At 42.1% G+C, this 23,446-nt stretch overlaps 1 protein-coding gene across 1 annotated transcript in view; it reads left to right on the top strand.

The window, feature by feature from the left end:
• RFC5 (replication factor C subunit 5) overlaps nucleotides 1-23,446 on the top strand; it is a 149,758-nt gene that overhangs the window by 32,249 nt on the left and 94,063 nt on the right. Inside the window, exons 4-7 of the mRNA XM_078667118.1 lie at nucleotides 3,171-3,250; nucleotides 16,733-16,806; nucleotides 17,501-17,660; nucleotides 21,514-21,595. Coding sequence (XP_078523244.1) covers nucleotides 3,171-3,250; nucleotides 16,733-16,806; nucleotides 17,501-17,660; nucleotides 21,514-21,595 — 396 coding nt within the window. The remainder of the gene's footprint in view (nucleotides 1-3,170; nucleotides 3,251-16,732; nucleotides 16,807-17,500; nucleotides 17,661-21,513; nucleotides 21,596-23,446) is intronic.

Below are 23,446 nucleotides of genomic sequence, written 5' to 3'. Positions count from 1 at the left end.
ACCTGGCGCTGCAAGTTATCATACTGAACTTTGTCGGCTGGACCATGTTACCCCCTGCTGAGCTTTCCCTAATAATAAATATTTCTTAAACATGCCCAGTTTAAGGGGTAATTGTTTCCTCTTACGCCTCCTACTAACCCATCCTCCTTGGTTAACTCACTGACTCGGTTACTCCCTACTTGTTGTCCCTCTTCTTTAATATCAGTGCCTCGTATAGTCGAAGACCCTTCTGGGTTGCTCAGCAAATACTTTTTCCTGTGCCTCCCACATTGTAAGAGTAAGGAGTGCCACATGGATGACTACTTTTGAGGTTTGCCACCAACATGTTTTGAATTTGGATTAACTGAATTGTGACAAAGCAATAGTAGAGTTACAGTCTTGAGAAACTCAATAAGGATCCTCATTCATATCTACCCAAACAGAACCCAGCTTCCTTTTGTTAATGCCATCAGTTTATTGTAAATTAAGTAAATGTCAATGTTTGAATCTTTAAAAAAAAATCTAATTCAACATTGAAGCAAAAATAGCTGCAGATACCACAGCACGCTGTAGGTTAGCAGGTAAGTCACAAATACCTCTGAACCGAGCAATACAGGATCTTCCCTTTCATAGAAGAGCAATAATTTAGGAACACATTCTCTATACCAGATGACTAATTTACTCTCGACCATATTGAAGGTTTGAATTGCCTAGAATGGATCCTGGTGTTTCTGTGTGTTTTAAAGAGGTTCTAAACAAAGATTTCAAACTTCTACAACACGCAACAATACTTTGGAAAAATATATTTGAGTTTGTGCAAAGTCTGGCAGCTATTTCACAACGCATTAACTCAGCCAAGACCAATCTGGTTCAATACCCTGGCACTGTATTAGTTTTAGTTGTATCCAGATCTAGTTCTTCTGCTAACTGCATTATTCTTATAAGTCATTCATATTTTTTAACTATGTACAACCCACATGGAAAGTATGTGTGATGCTTCCGTGCCTTTGGTTCTGGACATCCCATCTCGAGAGACTTAATTCCTTGGCACACCTGAAGCGTTAAGATACCTTCACATTATTGTCCCTGTTTCACCGCAGAATTCTTTGCCCAATCTTGTACATTCTGTTTTTCCTCCCTTGAAGGCTTCCCCACTGTCACAGTACTTTTGTTCATATGGAACGTCTTCACTCCTTAAAGATCATTATATTGAACCTTACTTCCATCATTTAGGGTTGGAAGATTCTTTACAGTTTTAAGAACACAATAGTCTTCTTTATCTGTGCTCTTGCTATAGATATTTTAACACCTTTCCTGTCCCACCTACACATTATCGTCCTGTCTTGTGAGATGCAGATGATTGCCTGGATATGATCATTCACTTTATTGTGTTTTCAATTAATCTCATTGCTCTTCTTGGTCTTTCATCCCCTCAGCCTGTCTGCTGACACATGTATGTGTCCTGTTTCTCATTACGTCCACCCGACCTCAATAAATTGGCTGCTTAAGTTATCCAGCACTTCTAATTCACAAAATCTGAAAGTTACTAGTTCCCTTCTCAGATTTTTGGATTGGAGTGTAATATGTTGGATTAACCACCCCAGAAACCTAGCGTACACTGCCTGATATGTTGTAGTATGATGTACACTGCAGCCAATCCTGTAATCCGAAATGGCCAACAACAATTTACAGGCACAGCTCAAACAAATGGATTTTCTTTTGGTTGTCTGCATGCAGAATACTTCGCTTGGACATGTGATCCATCTTTTTCCTCCCAGAATCGGAGTAGTAGCATATTGTACAGTGGTGAATTACAGCACATTTAGTGCAAATTAGAATGGAAACCAAAAGGGCTTACTAAAATGTGATGCTTGAAACTGTTAAGTTTGAAAGTTACTGTAGTCCGTGGAAAAAAGTATTATCCAGGCGCAACTTGATATCCCATCTCCCAAGACTTAACTAAATTCCAGACTTCATAAAAAAAATTTCAAGCTGCAAGACGAAGACCACACTGCTCCCATTAAGTACAACACATGTTATCAAGATATTCAAAAACGCCAATAGAGAACTTTCCAATGCTGGACCCATCTTTCCTCACATGCCCCAGTGTAGTTTTCAAGTAACATGTATGTTGTGCTGTACTAGAATTCTTCCCCAGGCCTTCCAGTTCTCTCAGTAGTGTGTGCTTTCACTCTCAACTCTAATGTTGAGAATGAGAGTAACTGCTAGCAGCACTGTGCATTTTGTGGCTAATCAGTAGGGCCACAAGTTGAGCTATACACTTCAGATAGGGCAAAAAAACTCTCTCAATGTCAGCTAGGAGAATTGTGTCTTTGAAACATTTTTAGATCCTTACTTGTATTTCACAAGAATTTCAAGGTGCTTGGTTTTCTTTGTCAGTTTATATCCCAAAGTTGTTTCAAATGGTTATGTTGATGAAAAGTCTTAGGTTTCATCTCCTGCTTAAAGACTCTTCACAAACCGTGTTTAACTTGCGTTTAGATTCTGAACGCGATTCATTAGAAAGAGTTGACTCCAGGTGTGTCCCCTTCTGTCAGTTCTGCTACTGCACTGCCCTGCAAATGCTTTCCTGATTTTTCATCTCATTACTCCACCCTACTATAGCAATGCGACATTGCACCCCAAAAAGTGTTTGTGTAAAAGCATCTGGGGCATTTCTTAGCAGTGTATAATAGGGGCGATAGTTACAGCTGCTTCCGGGACTAATTTTAGTACAATCTTTAAGTATTAATCCTCAGAATTCCTGGTTTCTGCATGTTACTCACTTAAAATTAGTCTTATGCATTCTTCCCCACCCACGTTCTCATATGCTTAATATGTTCATAACATGTTGGGTATGTGAAAAACAGGTAAATAGAGCATACAGAATACCACAGTTTCTAGAATAAATAATTTAAATTAGTAACTGTACAACTCTTTATCTGTAGACTTCATTACAAAAGTATACTCTCACTACGGTTTGTCCAACTTGCTTCATTCAATGTTCTTTATGGGATCATAATGTGTGGCCTATAGCTTAAGTCAGTGGCACATCATCTGTCATTGTTCCTGTTTGTTTTTGAATTGGGAAATTTAGCTTTGAGATCATTATGTAGCTCAAAGACTTAAGTTGTGGCATGCCTACTTTTCAATTATTTATTCACCTCGAATTCATTTCTCTCTTCCTCTAGCTGAATGCCTCTGATGACAGAGGGATAGACATTGTTCGTGGGCCTATTCTCAGCTTTGCCAGCACCCGGACTATTTTTAAGTAAGTATTGTATTACCATCTGTTTGAAATATCTCAGGCGGGAAACGGCCTTTACAACGAAGCCGTTTCCCCGACATCTTTAACCACGCATGCAGTACAACGCATGCGTGGTTACCACTAATGCCTTTACCACGCATACCTTTACTACGATGTTTGTAGTAAAGGCATATGTGGTAAAGGTAAAAAGAAAAAAAGGGGGGCTTGGGGGGGCCCCAAATAAAACAACTCACCATAAGTCACGTCGGCGTCAGCGTCGTTTAAGAGAAATCGGAAAAAAATGCCGTTTTCTCTTAACGACGTATGACGTCACCACGCAATTATTCGAGGAAAAGTTTATCCGTGGTAAACGAATTCCGTTGTAACGCATGCGTGGTAAAGGCATGCGTTGCAACGGAATTCGTTGTATCATCATATATTCATCTCAGGCATGTCCTATTTTTTTGGGAATGTGACATAACGTCTGGTTATTTATACAGAGTAGATTATCCAACCTCATGCCTTGTAGGTTCTTAGCTAATGCTGCTTGCGCCAATCATGGCAATTTGTTGCACCTGGTGTTATGCGAGATGGTAGGGGGGATTGATATGTAGATTTGTTTCGTAATTGATTGAGACCGAGGTAGCAAGCACCGTAAGTCAGGAATGGCTTTTGATTTTCTTACATGCTAATGCATTTTCTTTTTTAGGTCGAGCTGGCGTTGGAGCGCGAAGCGCTCCCGCCAGCGAGACTATAGTCACCTTCCTCCCTGTCAAGGGAGTAACAGCTGTGAACGAGCCCGATACAGACCTGGGCACGAGCCGACCCAGGTCTGTGAACGCGCTTCAAGGTTGAGCAGCTTGTGCACGTTTGTTGGACGTCAGGCGCTGCAAGCCCGCCAGACCAATTATCCCAGCATGAAACTCTACTTCCTGAGGCGCCACAAGACCAATTATCCCAGCAGGAGTCTCCACTTCCTCAGGCGCCGCAACAATTATCACAGCATGAGACCCACTTATCACAGCATGTCAACAGGCGCCCCAGGCTGCTGGAGCACTCAACTATAATTAATGTGCAGTTGAGTGCTCCAGCAGCGTGGGGCGGCTCTCTGCATGCTGTGATAATTATATCTTTGGGGCCTCATGCTGTGATAATTAGGGCGGCATGCTCTATTTGCAGCACTGAACATTTTCAAAGAAGGCCAAGCAGTGACATTCATTGGAGACACTCACCCTCAGCCCTCACCCCCTCACACACCTCCTCACCCTCACACACCTCCTCACCCTCACCTTCACACCCCCTCACCTTCACACCCCCTCACACACACCCTCACATACCCTTACCAGCACAGCAAAACACAACACAGCACAGCACAGCAAAACACAACAGCACAGCAAAACACAGCACAACACAGCAAAACACAGCACAGCACAACACAGCACAGCAAAACAACACAGCACAGCACAACACAGCAAAACACAGCACAGCAAAGCACAGCACAACACAGCACAGCACAACACAGCACAGCAAAACACAGCACAGCAAAACACAGCACAGCAAAACACAGCACAGCAAAGCACAGCACAGCAAAACACAGCACAGCACAGCAAAACACAGCACAGCAAAATACAGCACAGCACAGCACAGGACAGCAAAACACAGCAAAACACAACACAGCACAGCAAAACACAACACAGTACAGCACAGCACAGCAAAACACAGCACAGCACAGCAAAACACAACACAGCACAGCAAAACACAGCACAGCACAGGACAGCACAGCACAGCAAAACACAGCAAAACACAGCACAGCAAAGCACAGCACAGCAAAACATAGCACAGCACAGCAAAACACAGCACAGCACAGCAAAACGCAGCACAGCAAAACACAACACAGCACAGCAAAACACAGCAAAGCACAGCACAGCAAAACACAGCACAGCATAGCAAAACACAGCACAGCAAAACACAGCACAGCAAAACACAGCAAAACACAGCACAGCAAAACACAGCACAGCAAAGCACAGCTAAACACAGCACAGCTAAACACAGCACAGCTAAACACAGCACAGCTAAACACAGCACAGCAAAGCACAGCACAGCAAAGCACAGCACAGCACAGCACAGCACAGCAAAACACAGCACAGCAAAACACAGCACAGCAAAACACAGCACAGCACAGCGAAACACAGCACATCAAAACACAGCAAAGCACAGCAAAGCACAGCACAGCAAAATACAGCACAGCAAAGCACAGCACAGGACAGCACAGCAAAACACAGCACAGCAAAACACAACACAGTACAGCACAGCACAGCACAGCAAAACACAGCACAGCAAAACACAACACAGTACAGCACAGCACAGCAAAACACAGCACAGCAAAACACAGCACAGCAAAACACAGCAAAGCACAGCACAGCACAGCAAAACACAGCACAGCAAAACACAGCACAGCAAAACACAGCACAGCACAGCAAAACACAGCACAGCACAGCAAAGCACAGCACAGCAAAACACAGCACATCAAAACACAGCAAAGCACAGCACAGCAAAATACAGCACAGCAAAGCACAGCACAGGACAGCACAGCAAAACACAGCACAGCAAAACACAACACAGTACAGCACAGCACAGCAAAACACAGCACAGCAAAACACAGCACAACACAGCACAGCAAAACACAACCCAGCACAGCACAGCAAAACACAGCACAGCAAAACACAGCACAGCAAAACACAGCACAGCACAGCAAAACACAACCCAGCACAGCAAAGCACAGGACAGCAAAACACAGCAAAACACAGCACAGCAAAACATAGCACAGCACAGCAAAACACAGCACAGCACAGCAAAACACAGCAAAACACAGCAAAACACAGCACAGCACAACACAGCAAAGCACAGCAAAGCACAGCACAGCAAAACACAGCACAGCATAGCAAAACACAGCACAGCAAAACACAGCACAGCTAAACACAGCACAGCACAACACAGCACAGCACAGCAAAACACAGCACAGCAAAACACAGCACAGCAAAACACAGCACAGCAAAACACAGCACAGCAAAACACAGCACAGCAAAGCACAGCAAAACACAGCACAGCACAGCAAAACACAGCACAGCCAAGCACAGCACAGCCAAGCACAGCACAGCCAAGCACAGCACAGCCAAGCACAGCACAACCAAGCACAGCACAACCAAGCACAGCACAACCAAGCACAGCACAACCAAGCACAGCATAACCAAATTGTAATTGTAATTGTAATTGTAAAATAGTTTTTATAAAGCGCATGCTATCGCTCCACGGAGCATCTTGGCGCTGTAAAAACCGTGGCCTAGAATGGTGGGCCGGAAATACTACTCACATCAATTTCAAAATACCTGAAGGTTTATTTGAGCCTAGACTAACTGTTTACTAGCCATGTCTGGTAGGTTAAAAATCCAGGTTTTCAGGGCTTTCCTGAATTCTATTTCAGTGGGGATTTGCCGTAAGCTTTGTGGGAGTTTATTCCAGGCTTTAGTACCAAGGACAGCAAGAGATCTTCCTCCTTTGGTGGCTAGTCTAAATCTGGGGACTGTTAGGAGACACATGTCTGATGACCTCAAGCTCCGACTTGGTATGTACGGCTTGAACCGTGGGAGCAGATATTTAGGCCCTTTTTTGTGGTATGCTCTAAAAGTAATTACCAGTATCTTAAAGAGCACTCGCTTGTGTATGGGGAGCCAGTGTAACTGTTTTAAGGCAGCAGAAGCAGAAGATCTCCTTGGAAGATTAAGCACCAGGCGTGCAGCGGCATTTTGGACAACCTGCAACCTGTGCAGGGTAGATTTATTCACTCCTGCATATATGCTGTTGCAGTAGTCTAAACGTGATGAAATTAGTGCCACTGCAACTGTCTTCTTTGCTTCCAAAGGGATGAAGTTAAAAAACTTTCGAAGACCACGTATGATGTTGAAACACGATCCTGCCACTGCATTCACTTGTTGTTTAAAACAGAGTTTTTCATCAAATCTGACTCCCAGGTTACGTGCGGATAGTACTGTTTTTGGCGGGATTTCCTCATTTGGGGGCCACCATAGCTGGGGGGAGAACAGATTTTGGGGACCCACAGGGAGAATTTCAGTCTTGCCCGTGTTGCATTTCAGATGGTTAGTCTTCATCCAATTAAAGGTAGCGGTGAGGCACTTTCCAAGATTCTCCTCCGCTCTTGTGGATTTGCTGTCTAAGACTAAGATGAGCTGAGTATCATCTGCGTATGATACTGTATTGATGTTAAAAGATGTTATTAGCTCAACTAGAGGTGTCATATATAGATTAAACAGCACCGGGCTTAGCCTTGATCCCTGGGGTACACCTGTTGGATTAGATTTTTTTGCTGATAAATACTGTCCAAGGACAGTAGTCTGTTTCCTGTCCGCAAGGAGATTTTCCATCCATGCCAAGGCCGTGCCCCCAATGCCCACCGTAGTTAAACGGTTAATCAGTATCTCATGTGAGATCGTATCGAAGGCCGCCGACAGATCCAGGAGAACAAGGACTGCCCTGTCCCCCTGATCCATGGCGGCCCTCAGTGTCTCTGTTGTATAAAGGAGAGCTGATTCCGTTGAGTGGGCGGCTCTGAAACCCGATTGGTTGTGGTGTAAAAGATCCTCATCCTCCAGAAATTTGGTCAGTTGTTTGTTTACAACTGCCTCGGTGAGTTTGAAGAGAAACGGTAGTAATGAGATTGGCCGTAAGTTTGATAGAGTGGTGGGATCGGCCATCGCTTTCTTCTGTAGGGGTTTGACCGCCGCTAACTTCCATTCCTGAGGGATTTTAGCTGATGTAAGAGAGGAATTTATTATGTTATTAATAATCGGGTTCACTAGGTCAATCAAAGAGTGTAGTATCTTGGGGGGGGCATGGATCAAAAGGTGAACCGGATCTTCCAGTCAAGATTGCCTGGCGGCTGTCTTCCAGACTAATTGGCAGAAATTCATTCAGCTCCGCCTTTCTGGTATCTGGGTCTGATGTTCCTATTTTATATCTCAACAGTGGTGTGGGGAAGGCTTTTGTGAGATCCTGGACCTTTGCCTCAAAATAGTTCGCAATGGAGTCACAGAGGGTCTGAGAGGGGGGAATGTCTTGTCTGGTAATCTTTGGATTTAGAAAGTCATCCACTATTTTAAAGATCTCCTTATGCTTATTTTCTGCCGACAAGATTGCCTCAGAGAAAAATGCTTTTTTGGCGTTTTTAATCAGCCCATGATACTGATTTCTTGCTTCTTTGTAAATTTGTCGTTCTTCAATTGTGTATGAGTGTCTCCATTTCCTCTCCAATAGTCTGACCTCAACACGCTTGTCTCTAAGAGATTGTGAGAACCAGGGTGCTATTTTTTTCTTTTTCTTAGACATGTTCTTAGATCCTTTAGTGCTAATTTGTTCTAGGCTAGTCGTAATCCAGTGATTAAAGATCTCATTGTCTACCTCAGTGTCCCCCGTCAGGGTGGGTTTGCCCTGTATCATAAGATCCTGAAAGTCTGGGTCCTGACTAATTTTGCTCCAGTCATATTTATTTTGGGGGGGTACAATAAGCTGCCTTTTGTTCGCTGGTTCCTTTGTTATAATTAGTTCCAAGGGGATCAGCGAATGGTCAGTCCATGTCTGGGGGCATGGTTTATTTGCCTTAAGGGTCATTAGATTTGTACAGATACAGTCTAACATATGACCAGCTTCATGAGTAGGGTCTCTGTTTAGTAACGATAGCCCCCACATATTGAGAAGTTCTAGAAACTCCCTAGTGTTAGGGTCAGTAATTGTGTCCAAGTGGAAGTTTATATCACCCAGGATAGTAAAATTGGCATATTTAGGGATGATATCACTGAATGTTTCGGTAAAACTCTCCAGAAACTCCTTATGAGAACCGGGAGGGCGATATATCAGAGCTCCGGAGAAGATATTTGATTCATGTGTGTGAAGGCAAAAACCTAGACACTCTGCTCCTTTTACATCAGGGAGGTCGAAGGTGGTACACTTTATGGAATCTCGGTACACAATAGCAATTCCTCCTCCTTGTTTAATTTGCCTGTCAGAGCGTTGGATATGATAACCCTGTGGTAAGGCGTTGACCACATCGGGGGTGCACCAATCCTTCAGCCACGTTTCTGTGATGAAGAGCCAATCAAGGTCATTCTCTTCGATCATATCGTGGATATGTGCGGCATGTTTGCACATGGATCTAACATTGATTAAGCCTCCCTTCATAGTTTTCGAAGGTCGGGGTGTGGTTTTACAGTTTTCAGGGATTGCAAGCGGGCCGCAGTAACTACACTTAATCGGACCCTGACAGTTGGCAACATTTATGGTATTTAGACATTTCTCATTAGGAATGTTTAATGAGAGTAGCTCCTGTCTAGTATATGGAGTTATAGGAACATATTGACCAGGGGGAGGGGCCCTGTGCCCGGCCGTGACACGGACGGGCACAGACGGGCTTACCTCTGGCGCACCTCCGGCGCGAATGCGGCGCGCCCGCTGAACGTGTCCGCTGCGCGGAGCCATGGCCGTTTGATTTTATACCGGTGACTCACCCAAGATGGCCGCCGTAGTCACTTCCACCCGAGTCCCTAAAATCCCAGCCCTAAAATCGGCTGTAAATTCTGGGGGGAGGCAGCGCTTGCTAGGTAATCAAAACTAAAGTGCAAATGTGCTTTTAAAAATGTAATCTACACCCTTATTTCGGTGCGATTTCAGCGTCGCAATTTAATCGGCGCGCTGATGCTGGGGAGGGGAGCGGACACACAGGGCAAGTGCTATTAATGCAGAAAAGGTTTCAGGTTAAAAGGTTTAAAAGAGAACTGCCCGGCTCAAGCCTCAGGCGAAATAATGCTGTAGTCTAACCAAGCACAGCATAACCAAGCACAGCATAACCAAGCACAGCATAACCAAGCATAGCATAACCAAGCATAGCGTAATAAAGCACAACAAAACATAGCATAACAAAAAATAGCATAACAAAACATAGCATAGCATAACAAAACATAGCATAGCATAACAAAACACAGCATAGCATAACAAAACACAACATAGCATAGCATAACAAAACACAACATAGCATAGCATAACAAAACACAACATAGCATAGCATAACAAAACACAACATAGCATAGCATAACAAAACATAACATAGCATAGAATAGCAAAACTAAACAGAGCATAGCATAACAAAACAAAGCATAGGATAGCAAAACAAAACATGGCATAACAAAACATGGCATAACAAAACATGGCATAACAAAACATGGCATAACAAAACATGGCATAACAAAACGTGGCATAACAAAACGTGGCATAACAAAACGTGGCATAACAAAACGTGGCATAACAAAACGTGGCATAACAAAACGTGGCATAACAAAACGTGGCATAACAAAACGTGGCATAACAAAACGTGGCATAACAAAACGTGGCATAACAAAACATGGCATAACAAAACATAGCATAGCAAAACATATAATAGCATAGCAAAACATAGCATATCAAACACAACAAAACATAGCATAGCAAAACAAAGCATAGCATAGCAAAACAAAGCATAGCATAGCAAAACATAGCATAGCATAGCATAACATAACAAAACATAGCATAACAAAACATAGCATAACAAAACATAGCATAACAAAACATAGCATAACAAAACATAGCATAGCATAGCATAGCATAGCATAACAAAACACAACATAGCATAGGATAGCAAAACTAAACAGGGCATAGCATAACAAAACAAAGCATAGGATAGCAAAACAATACATTGCATAGCATAACAAAACAAAGCATAGAATAGCAAAACAATACATTGCATAGCATAACAAAACATAGCATAACATAACAAAGCATAGCATAGCATAACAAAACAAAACATATCATAGCCTAGCAAAACATAACATACCAAACACAACAAAACATAGCATAACATAACATAGAAAAACAAAGCATAACACACACAACCACACACACACAACCACGCACACATAACCACAACCACACACACAACCACACACACAACTATCGATCTATCGCCCTCACTCTATCTGTCTATCGATCTATCGCCCTCACTCTGTCTATCGGCCTCAGTCTATCTATCTAATCGCCCTCACTCTATCTGTCTATCTATCGCCTTCACTCTATCTTATCGCCCTCACTCTATCTATCGCCCTCACTCTATCTATCGCCCTCACTCTATCTATCGCCCTCACTCTATCTATCGCCCTCACTCTATCTATCTATCGCCCTAACTCTATCTATCTATCTATCGCCCTCACTCTATCTATCTAGCTATCTATCGCCCTCACGCTATCTATCACCCTCACTCTATCTATCTATCGCCCTCACTCTATCTATCTTTCTATCGATCTATCGCCCTCATTCTATCTATTTATTTAGATACTGATCGCCATCACTCTATCTATCTGTCTAGCTATCTATCGCCCTCACTCCTATCTATCTATCTATCTATCTCTATCTATCTATCTCGCTCACTCAATCTCTCTATCGCCCTCTATCTATCGCCCTCCCTCTATCTATCTATCGCCCTCACTCTATCTATCTATCCCACTCACTCTATCTATCGCATCACCACAGCATCACTCAGCACCACCACAGCATCACTAAGGGGCACAACAACATCACTATGCGCTACCACAGGATCATTGAATGCCACAGCATCACTAGTCGCCACCACAACATCTCTCAGCCCCACCACAGCATCAATCTGTGCAACCATTTACCAACAACTGGGTCAAATATGATCTCTCAATGTTTCAAGCTTTATTAAAAATGTCAGAAAAAGAGGTTAGTATTTCACTTCTGTTCTTGGATTTTCGTCACAATAAAATACACTGAACATATTCTTCACAAAAGTTATTTACAAAAGTTTAAGCTATTGCCATTATAAATTACAATAACATTTATTTAAGTATTAATTATTAAAAATATTCAAAGCCATTGTTATTTGTAATATCAATACATCTAAGTCACGTGAATACAACACATATTGCATTACAAATGCTATAGGTGTCACAAGTTATAACTATTGGCATTGTAAATGACAAAGCTATTATTTTTGCTATTTTCAAAACCAACACATATATAAAAAATGTGTCATTTACAATACCAATAGCTCAAACTTTCCTAATGCGAGACCTTATGCATTGCAAATGCTTGTTTGTAATTGTGTTACACTGGCCACTTAAAACTGTGTTTGTACAGAGACCAATTCTATTCAGGCAATGCTTTTGATTTCTACATGGTCAATAGCAATGCGTGATTGTCCAGAGATGGACTATGATCTTGACATTCCTAATTAACAACTTGGAGTGACGGAAACAATTATGCACACAGGGCATTGTAAAACGGTTGTAAAGAATTCTTGAAGTGTTTCCAAATGACTGCCATGTTTAAATTTTAGGATAGGAGACATCAAATACATGTTTAGCACAGTAAGACTATAATTGTGAATGTGCAGCATTATCTTGTAGATTTCCACCCAGCGAAATTGCAGGCTATAATTTAAGGAATAGGAAAATAAGTTTAAAAAAAGGTTATTACATAATGTATGCGGTTTACCATGTTCTTAGTCCTGGGGCTTAATTTAAGAAATGAGTGAATCCTTGGAGCAGTAGTTTTATTTGATTTGATTACCCAGCACATTTGAATACAATAGGAATGCCCAGAGCTGGATACATGCCTGGTGGGTAGAGTGATCTTGTAAATCGCTGTGTCCTATGTTGGCATTAGAGAAATGAATGCACTGAATTTGAGTAATGTTGGTGTGTGATTATGACAAAAAAGAATGGAATGGATAATCAAAGCGCTGTGTTGTTACTGAAACATAATTGTTGCAAAGTGTATGGTAATTGAATGAGCATGCATCCTGAAGTGTTCCTTCACCCAGTAAATGTTATTTCTTTAAACAGAGGTCGAAGATTAGTTAGATATTGTCACCAGTCTATCCTTCACCTCAAATCTAGTTTTCTCTAGAAAGGGTCGACATATTCAGTGAATGAGATCTCTTACTGGTACTCAGCTTGGTCAGAAAATATTTTGCCAAGCTATCTCTCCATAGCGCTATCAAGTGGAGACCTTGCAGCTTCAGCCGCTGCTGGATAGGACGACATTGGAGTAGGTGCACTGGTGTTGGTTTCTTTTTATAAAACCTCATCAATGCTTATCCAGAGCGGTTTCTTGATGTTTGACCACTGAAATCCATCAGCATTTTAACAGCCTCTAGGGCATATGTCCCCTTGGAAAATATGAGGTTTTAACCCATGAGAAGAAGTACCTTGATAATACCTGCATGTGCTATCTTAACTCACTCAGAACATGATGATCCAGGCTGCAACTCTTTTGTTCCATGCACTTTATGGCCATAAGGTAGCAGGAGACCAGGCCCTGCAGGAATATGTCAAGCATCCTCCCTATCTTAGTTCCCTGTCAGGGAATGATCTCCTAAAGGATGTATGACATTACAACGCATGCCTCTAAGTATATTTAAGGTCAGTAAAACCTATATATACTACTAGCAGCCCGTCCCGACATTGTCCGTGTATGAAGTAGAATGTGTGTATTTGGCAAGGGCAATTTATTTTAAAATCTCGCGGTAGACAACATTTTTTGTTTCATTAGAATGGGGACAGAGAAGGCCCAGCTGCAGCCCTGGTTGATGTTAGCAGGCGCGTGTAATTGGTGTAGTGATCCGCCGCCTGAGCCCGGCTACAGCCCTGGTTGATGTTAGCAGGCGCGTGTAATGTCGTTGAATGAGAGTTATCAGCCACGGGTAAATCCGTTTAATGAGAGTTGAGTGACAGCGAGTAGGAGAGGCTGCAGTAATTGTCTCCGCAGACACGCTCATTTGCGTGTTCCCCCGCTTGAGGCCCAGATGCAGGCCTGTTTGATGTTAGCAGGCGCGTGTTCCCCCGCTTGAGGCTCAGCTGCAGCCCTGGTTGATGTTATCAGGCGCGTGCAATTAGTCTACTGATCCGCCGCCTGAGCCTGGCTAGAGCCCTGGTTGATGGTAGCAGGCGCGTGTAATTTCGTTGAATGAGAGAGTTCAGTAACAGCGTGCAGGAGAGGCTGCAGTAACATTATTTACCAGGCCTCCCGGTGAACGTGTTTGTCACGCCCCCAGCACACGGCCACAGCAGACGATCTTCTGATTAATGTACGACCCACATGGCATGAAGGGCGGAACGTAGCACACGCCCCCAGCGTTTCTCACGCCCCCAGCGTGCCCCTTGATGCTGCGCAGCAACGTAATTGGCGCTTGTATGTACGACTCACATGGCATGAAGGGCAGACACAAGCGTTTGTCACGCCCACAGCCCAAGATGTGATGGCCGTACCACACACCCCCAGCGTTAGTCACGCCCCCCAGCCCACGCCCCCAGCACAACGCAGACACGCCCACAAGGGACTACTTTGCTGGCACGGTTCTTTTACCTTTTAAATGTATAGAGGAGTTGGCCTAACGGCTAAGGCGCTCGACCTCTGACCTGGGGATCTGGGTTCGAGTCTTGGTAACGACGCCAAACATCCTGTGATTCTGGGCAAAACACTTAATCTCCCCGTGCCTAACAAAAGTGAATGGGTGTTCTCATGTAATGTAACTGGTGCTATGTAAAGCGCTCTGATACCTGATTCAGTTCGGGTCCGGTTTGCGCTATATAAAACTCAGCAAAAAAGAAAATAATAATAATATGGTGGCCGTCTGCATAGCCTATGTCCTTCTGCTGCAACTGCCCTTTCCAACGCTGTATTGGGTGTTGTGATTGGTGCTGTGGTTACTGAGATTACCCACCTCAAAGGTTTGGGCTCTCTCTTTATAATATTAGTATAGATATCTATCTATCTTTATCCATCCATCCATCCAAGAAAGAAGTGACTAAAACAGATGGATTCACCAAAGAACACAAATATATTTCCCTCCCAGAGCACACTCCAATTGCACAAAAGGAGCCACTATGGCCTTCCGGGGGAATGTTCCATTGGCTGACATTTGCAAAGCAGCTACCTGGTCTCCTCCACACACCTTTAAAAAAAACCTCTTCTGTGGATGTCCTAGCCCACCATCGTTGGACAGGCAGTACTCTGTACAATTTTTCAAACAACTGCAGCACCTAAAAGGTAGCCAACACTTTTGGAGTTCTGCTTTACAGTATATGCACAGCATGTGTATATACAGCCACACTTGCCTCGAACAGAAAATGTTACTTACCCTGTAAGAAATCTGTTCATGGTATGTAGTGCTGTAGTTTCACATGCGTCCACCCCCTCTCCGGACACTTGTGGTTCTTGCAGTGTTTTGCCTTTTTTATATTAGTTTCGTCTTTTTCATCTTACGGTGAAAAAAATCTAAAAATAAAGTTGATACCCTTGCGCATTACCAGCAAGAGGATGAGTCCCAGAACCAAATGACTTGAAAGACTTCTTCGAAGAAAGACAATATGCACACATCCGGGCCAAAAGTAGATGGCAGAAGTATGCACAGCATGTGGAATCTACAGCAATACATGCAATGAACAGATGTCTACTGGGTGAGTAACATTTTACTTTTGGGTAATACTGCTATAAAGAGCATTGATGGGAGAATTTGAAACTGGTCTTCTGCTTACCTACATATTTGATTGTATGTGGGCAGCACCTGCTTCCATTTTTATGACCCCACTCTGCTGCAGATTGCAAAGGTTATTGAGTCTTTATGCTCATTCTGATTAGTGCCCATTGTGAGAGAAATGTTTTAATTGAAAACCTTCCCACTGGGAAGTGAATAAAATACATAAACTTACTTTGAGTGAGCCACATGATCGGCAGGGTGTTTTTGCTTCTGCTGACTTGGTCAAAGTTAAGCTAGTAGGCATTGAGAGAAAAGTTGTGAAAGACCAGCAGGTGAGCACTTAGTGGTCTCGTAGACTGGTAATACACTTAGAAGTTGATGTAAGGAACATATTTCACTTATAGAATAATACCAAATTATGGATACTTAGTTCATTAACTTTTTGCAATACTCCACACAAATATGATGAGTTGGAATAAGAAGCAATATATCAATCTAAAAACGATTTCAGGTGATTTTTCTGTAACGTGCTGTTTTGCCTAGAGTTTGACATTCTTTGCAGAGCTTACTACCTTACGTGATGAGTGACTTTCCAGAGCTTGGCTTGGCAAGCAAGTAGTCTTTTTGGGGTCTGTCTGAGCTGCTTTCATGTAAAGTGTTTTTTTGTTATGATGCATTGGTCTGAAGAGTGATTTTAGGAGCCGTGCTATACTGACCTGGTGGGACGAAGTTTTCTTTTCAGCACCTAGTTAACCGCCTTCGCCAGAGATGCCTCTTGAAAACTTGCAGCCTATTAGCTGAATGCTTAGCAAACTATGGATTGGCTTTTATTGATGGGGTGACCAGGCAATAGAAATATTAGACCTGAACGTTCATACACATCATTGCTTTAATCTCTTTGAACTTTATAGGAAAGGCTTCAAGCTGGTGATCCTTGACGAAGCAGATGCCATGACCCAGGATGCACAGAATGCTTTGCGACGAGGTAAAAACATGTGTGCCCCTTAATACAAGTGCAAACTGAATCTCTGATTTTCAAGAGTAGGGTAATATGAGAGATTTAGAAAGATGACTTCTTAAGGATCCAGAAAATAAAATGCTGCTCTGGAGCCGAATTGCAGTATCAGCTGGCCTGTCATACTTGTGGAGTAATTCAGTCACTGAGTGAAACTAGGGATGTTTTTATGTGTTAAACTATATTAGTTCATTGTTTAAGGTCAACTGTGTGCCGCCAGTCTTATTCCTGTTCTCTCCATGGGTTTTTGCACCAGCTCTGCTTTTGGTAAAACGTCATACTCCTTTACGATCCTCCTGGTCTACAGAGCGACATTTGTCAAACCCTGGGTTCCGAGTTTACAACTTTTGATTCAAAACTGTTCTTTGGTACTGAATTGTTCACATTAACTGATGCAAGTTAAAGTTGGAAATGATTTGCCTTTGAGGACATTATTCATGACCTATTTTTCAAGACATGTCTTTTACATATTGTAGATGAAAAAGTACTATGTAAGAAGCCCTGAAAATACATATTGGATGTCTGAAGTAGTGCATTGATTTCCGTCAGCACATGCCCTATGCATTCCTTTCAACGTACCTCTCTTTGTTCAGTTTTGGTTTTGTGCACATCCTGACTTTGATTATCTATCTGCAGTGCATTATCTTGCTCTTTTCTTTCCCAGTGATTGAGAAGTTCACAGAAAATACCAGGTTTTGCCTGATCTGCAATTACCTATCAAAGATCATTCCTGCACTGCAGTCAAGATGCACCAGGTTTCGCTTCGGCCCACTGAGTTCAGAGCTTATGATCCCACGGCTGGAGTATGTGGTGAAGCAGGAAAAGTGAGTGAGGCTACCAAACAGGGCAGTAGATCTTTACAACCGAATAAGCCACTCCCCTTCATGCTTATGCTTTGTGCCATTTAGGATGTTATGTGTAGTGTCATCCATGATTTCTTGAATTGTTTGAATTTTATTGATTTAGAGTTTGTATGTAGAACGTGCAAGGCTCATGATTATTAGAGCACTTCACTTAAAGTGAAAATAGTAGCAAATATGATTATAATTCATTGTAATAAGATAATTTGAGAGAAAACAACTGCATAATAATGAAAAAATTAGCAAACCTTCACAGCAGAAAAAACAGTAATGTTAATATATATATGAATAAGTGTAGTTCAGAATTGACTAAAAAGAACGTAGGTAGTTCGGTCAAGGTAGAAGTTAGAATCAACAATGATTAAACCTCTATTCAAAGAGCCAAGCTGAGTCATAGATATCTAGGATGCAGGGGGAAGGTGCTACTACAGGAGAAAACATTTTTAAAGTTTGTGTTTGAAAGATGGAAACAAATTGATGGGTCAATGGGGCAGGATGGCATTCTATATTTTGAAGGCACACCGGAAGAAAGCTGGCAAAGACTGATTCAGAGTACGTTTCTTGAGGGAGGCCGGAATTTTCAGGATGAGGCAGCATCCTCCAGACAAGTTGAGTGTCAGAACCAAGCTGTCGAAAAGCTTGGAGTTTTGTCTGATTTGCATCACCCAGGAAGCACATAAATAGCCCTCCCATCTAGAGGAAGACAGTCTAGAGAGCATGGGTATGGGGAAAATGTGTTCAGACCTTCTAATCTCAGCAATCAGTGTGCAACTGCATGCAATGAGGCTTTAAACGGAGTAAGAAGAGTATTAGGAATTCTGATGAGAATGGCATCACAGTAGTCTAGTCTGAAGAGCACTAACGTTTGGGTCACATCTGAGATCGTCTTTGCTCAGAAATGGTTTTATCTGACAAATCATTCCGAGTTGGTAGTTGGCCCTCTTTGCCATTTCATGACTATGATTGTGGAGATTGAAGTAGAGCAGCCAGAAAAAATGGATTGTCAATCCATTCTTGCACCTGAGAATGATCAGACCGAAAGGAGAGGCGAAAAGAAGCTTAGTTTTGTTGTCATTAAGACTGATGTATTGTGCGAGTAAGTATCAAAGGAGGGAAAGGGAAGCATGAAGTGATTTTGACCCCACTCAGCGTCCAAGTGTATAGCAACAAAAATTAAAAGTGTGAAATTGTGTGTTCTAGAGGGATCTCAATAGGAAAATTCTGTAGGACCCTCAACAGCTATTTTCGGTCGGTGGTATATGCTTTGCCACTGCCATACTAATAGTTGGTAGCATCATCATCTGGTCTCATTTCCTCCACCAGGAGGTAATCTCTCTGATTAAAGAGATTGACTGGGATCCACATAAGAATAAGTGATTTAAAATGACCTCTTATCTAGAGAGAAATTATTTAATAAAAGATCTAGATAGGGATAAGGGTAAAATGTAAAATGAAAAATGGATGTGTAATTGGGATATGCAATGTTTCCATCACATCGCATAGTAAAAATGGTCTACATGTTTCAGCCCACCTACACGCTCACCGGGTAGGCGGATTTCATCAGGACCAATAGCAATGGGGATCCCTTGGTTTCCCACGACCGGCGGGACACTGTCCCCTGGGTTTTGTTATTATCCTGGTCAATTCTTTCTGGAAAAAACCAAAACACTGTTCTCAGCTCATTATTGTTTTAAATGGGCCGCATGGGTTCAGGGGGGAGACAATATGGCTGCCCTCTTGCAATGCAGTACATCCCCTTCAGTCCGGTCCCTCCTGTCTTGGATGTTACCTGACAATACTTCTTTATAAGGACTGATACCCCACTTCAATCCTACAGTAAAATCTTCATGCTCCCCTAGTTTATTCTTTTTTCCACCCAATAAATCTACACCCATTTCCAACCATATGGGTTTCTTGGAGTAACACCATGCATGGTTTCTCTGTAGTACTTGAAATAGCACAAAAATGTGGGTATTGTCTCAAATATTGAGGAATTCCGCTTGAGATTTGTGACTTCTTTATGGTTGCTACTCTTCCAGGGTACTTTTATGCCATGTTAAATCGCGTCTTTCCATGCCACACCTGCACCAATGTCTTTGCTTCCCATGACCGCCACTGGTAGGCTTTCCTCTACTGGGACCTAGTTTAGTCAGTCGTTCTGCAACTTCTTGGTCTTCGTCATGCCAGCTGAATCTTCTCGGCTACCAACACTGTGGCGATGTAACCCAGCCCAGGATGCTTACAGCTATTGGTGATGGAATCTGTGAGGCTGGAATCTTGCAAACTGTGCGCCCATCTTGGTTGTAACCCAGCCCACACCCTCAGAAGAAAAATGTCTTCGCACCAGGCTGAAACACATGCCTGTAGCAAGGTGGGCAAGTATAGTCATCTGCGTGACTTTTAGGTTTCAAGTTCACAATGATTCATTGGAAAATAGACTGTAAAATTTGCTAACGATGGATCAGTTATCTTGAAATTTTCTGCAGGGGCCTGTATCTTGGATTCAAGAAAGGGATTGTGGTAGAGGCTTTAATTGCTTTAAGTTTGGAGATGAAGAATTGACTCAACTCTTCACAAATAATTTGAGAGGCAAAGAGAACAGAAACAGGTAGTGGGGGCACTGTTGCCAAGCAGACACAAATGAGACGAGAGGTTGACTTTGGAGATAGTTTCTTTTATTTCATATGATATGTTGGATTTTGCAATACAGCCAATGCGTTTCGCCCGTATCTGGGCTTCTTCAGGGCAAGAGTAAAAACTCCTCGATCTGAAGATTCAATTTAAAAAAACATTATTACGTTTAGTATCCAGATCATTATCATGTTTATATTGTTATCCATAAATCATGTTTGGGATTGTACTTGGCACTTGATACATATTTGTCTAAGGTTCTAGTCTACGAGTTTTATCCGGGCTGTGAGATATTCAACAGAAGGCAACCACAACAGGACACCATGATGCTAGTGTTGCTCGGATTCCAGGGTTAGTTCAGTAGTGAATACTGACCATAGAAGGATAGCAGTGTTCTGTGAAAATGTGAGATGTTATTTATGTGACATATTTCACTCTCTGCCCATGTGGGAACATGTGAAAAGTGTGCCAATCATAAATCCTGTTTGTCTTTTGTCCAGAAAACAAACTGGATCCAACTTCGAAACAAGGTTAAACAACATTGTACCATGTTTTGAAACAGTAATGAATTCAAATTAATATGTCCATCCCTTTCTGATCACAAGCATGTTTGGTGGAGCAGGTCTCCCATACTTGCAAACTAGCGTTTCAGCATGGAGCATTCAATGAGCGTTTAATTTGAAGCATACCCCAATTTCCCTCGAACAGTTTCTGAAAACATTTTTATGTAAGGATCACAGGAAACTGAGTGTACCCTCAATACTTATCGCTGGCTTCTATATATTAGTCTGTCGGAGATTGTCACATACAGCATTTTTTACGCTTCGCACTGGGGATTTGAATCAAGCGAAAACTGGTGATCAGTATACTAATAAATATATTGGTGTAGTACCAGTGATCAGAAGGGTATAGCCATCATGCTATGCTATCTAGATTACAGAAACCAGAGAAACATAAAGATGACGCTTTCTTTAACACTCTGCGTATAAAGAAACCAGCTAAGCTGAAACTGGAAATACAAAGGTATCCCCTAACATGCACTAACAGGTTTGCTATGAAAATATAATAAATGCCTGTAAACCAACCAAAATATAAGGTTGAATAGTAAGAAAAATGCATTTTAAATTGCAAGGTTACATTTTGTGTAATGTTTATTAATTTGGTCTCTTCATACATTTTTTTTCAGTGTTGACATAAGCCCAGATGGAATGAAGGCCTTGGTGACGCTTTCAACTGGAGACATGCGCAGGGCCTTGAATATCTTGCAGGTAATGTGACTAAATGAAAATGTGAGTGAAGCATTTTAGGGACAAAAGTACAGAACTTCCCCATAGATGTTCCATCCCTTGCCCTCAAGGTTGCAATGCATTCTTCCTTTTTGCCATTGTTTAAGGAATTCTTAATCTCTGAGCATCCTTCAAAATGCAGATTAACACCCTTTGGTATGTCCTGAGAATGGACGGGCTCTGAATTGGACTTCCCACAATGCAGTGGGAAAGAGGAAGGACATTTTGGCCCCCTCTGCCAAAAACCTGTCTTGCAGCAGAATGTTTCAGATTTTTGGGACGATTATGGCGTCCTTGTGTACTAACCTAACCATGTAATTTATGTTCAGTGACATGTGACAGATAGTCGGGGTGAAAGTCTTCCTGTTAATAATTATTGCATGTTGTCCACTTTTATTGAAGAAAAACATGCAAGCCGGGAAATTCAAATGTATTTGCCCCAAACCTTTATGAATGTGTGATACAGTTCGGTGTGATTCCCCCATCGAGAGTGAAATCTCGCAGCCGATAAAGAGATCCCAGACTAGTGAAGGCTGTACGCTCTTTGAATACCCTAATTTGTAATTTGAATATCTTTAAGATTACAATGTACGTATCGAGTGTGTTTAATCCATTTAAAAAATCAAATATCGAGGTATTTGTATGTTAACTTACAGGGTAAAATATCATTTTTACCACAAAGAGCTATTTTGTAAACAGTCATTAAAGTCTTTTCACATATAAATCTGGTCAGAAGCTGTGGTTAAGGAGAGAAATTCGCAGAATCCCATGTAGTCATTGTATATATTTTAAAATAAAATCCTTCCCTCCACTTTAACAGCGTGGTTCAGAATTTGGTAAATTCCCCTTTAAAAGTTTGAGGGGTTTATGTAGTACAGTGCATGGGATAAAATCACGTTTGGTTAAACATAGTTGATACTTTGCTGGAGAATGTGGATTTGACAATACCAAACAAGATTCCTCGTCTTCTTATAGGATTCCACACATTTTTTCAGATTATTGAAGAGATAAACGGGATTTGAAAATGATGTTAAATATATTTCTAAGGCTAAGCGATTTTCTTTTCTTCTTTTGTACTACTTTAGTCATCTTGCTGCTTTAATCAATGGGGATACTTCTCATAACTGTCAATGAAATATAATGCTCTCTGTTGAATAAGTGTGTACCTGTAACATTATTGGGAAATTACCTGATAATATGATGGCATATCCCATCATGTATTGCAATAGAGCTTGGCTTGGAATGCTAAACAATAACTCCACCACCTTCCCCAAGAGGCTAGTGAATTGGTGAATCCCTAGGCAAATTAAATCCCTGTGCAAATCTCTTTTACAGGGCAACGGTGCAAGCAGGGTTTACCTGGCCCAACCGTGGGGTTAAAGCATTTTCTTCCTTATGTCCCGGGTTCCGACTTACTATGGATTCTGAGTAACTGGGCCAAAAACCCCTTCTGCACTAATCTCTCAGGATATGCAAGGACCGAGCAGTTCATGGCTCTTGGTGGGGGGTAAGGGCCAAGAAGGGTTTGTGCATGCAGTGAAGTGAACGCTGGTTCACAACTAAAAATATGTGCAATAAATCATTGTCCAGCCAAATACTCACTTTTTACAAACAAACATTGGCAACTCCAATTTATCCAGCCTACGCATGTGTGAAAAAGTTTATTCAATTAGTTGTTTTGCAAATACATGCAGTATTTAGCAGCCGAAGTGGCTGAATGCCACCAATCACAATGGAAGTGAGACAGTGTCTGAAGTGGGAAGATCTACTGCCTCACGCTGTATGTTGTGGTCCGCAGAAGGAAAGTGTGAACGACATTTGAACAGACCAGGT

Source organism: Lissotriton helveticus, chromosome 11 (genome assembly GCF_964261635.1).
Source record: "Lissotriton helveticus chromosome 11, aLisHel1.1, whole genome shotgun sequence".
NCBI lineage: Eukaryota > Metazoa > Chordata > Amphibia > Caudata > Salamandridae > Lissotriton > Lissotriton helveticus.
This window is presented reverse-complemented; position numbering and strand designations above follow the sequence as displayed.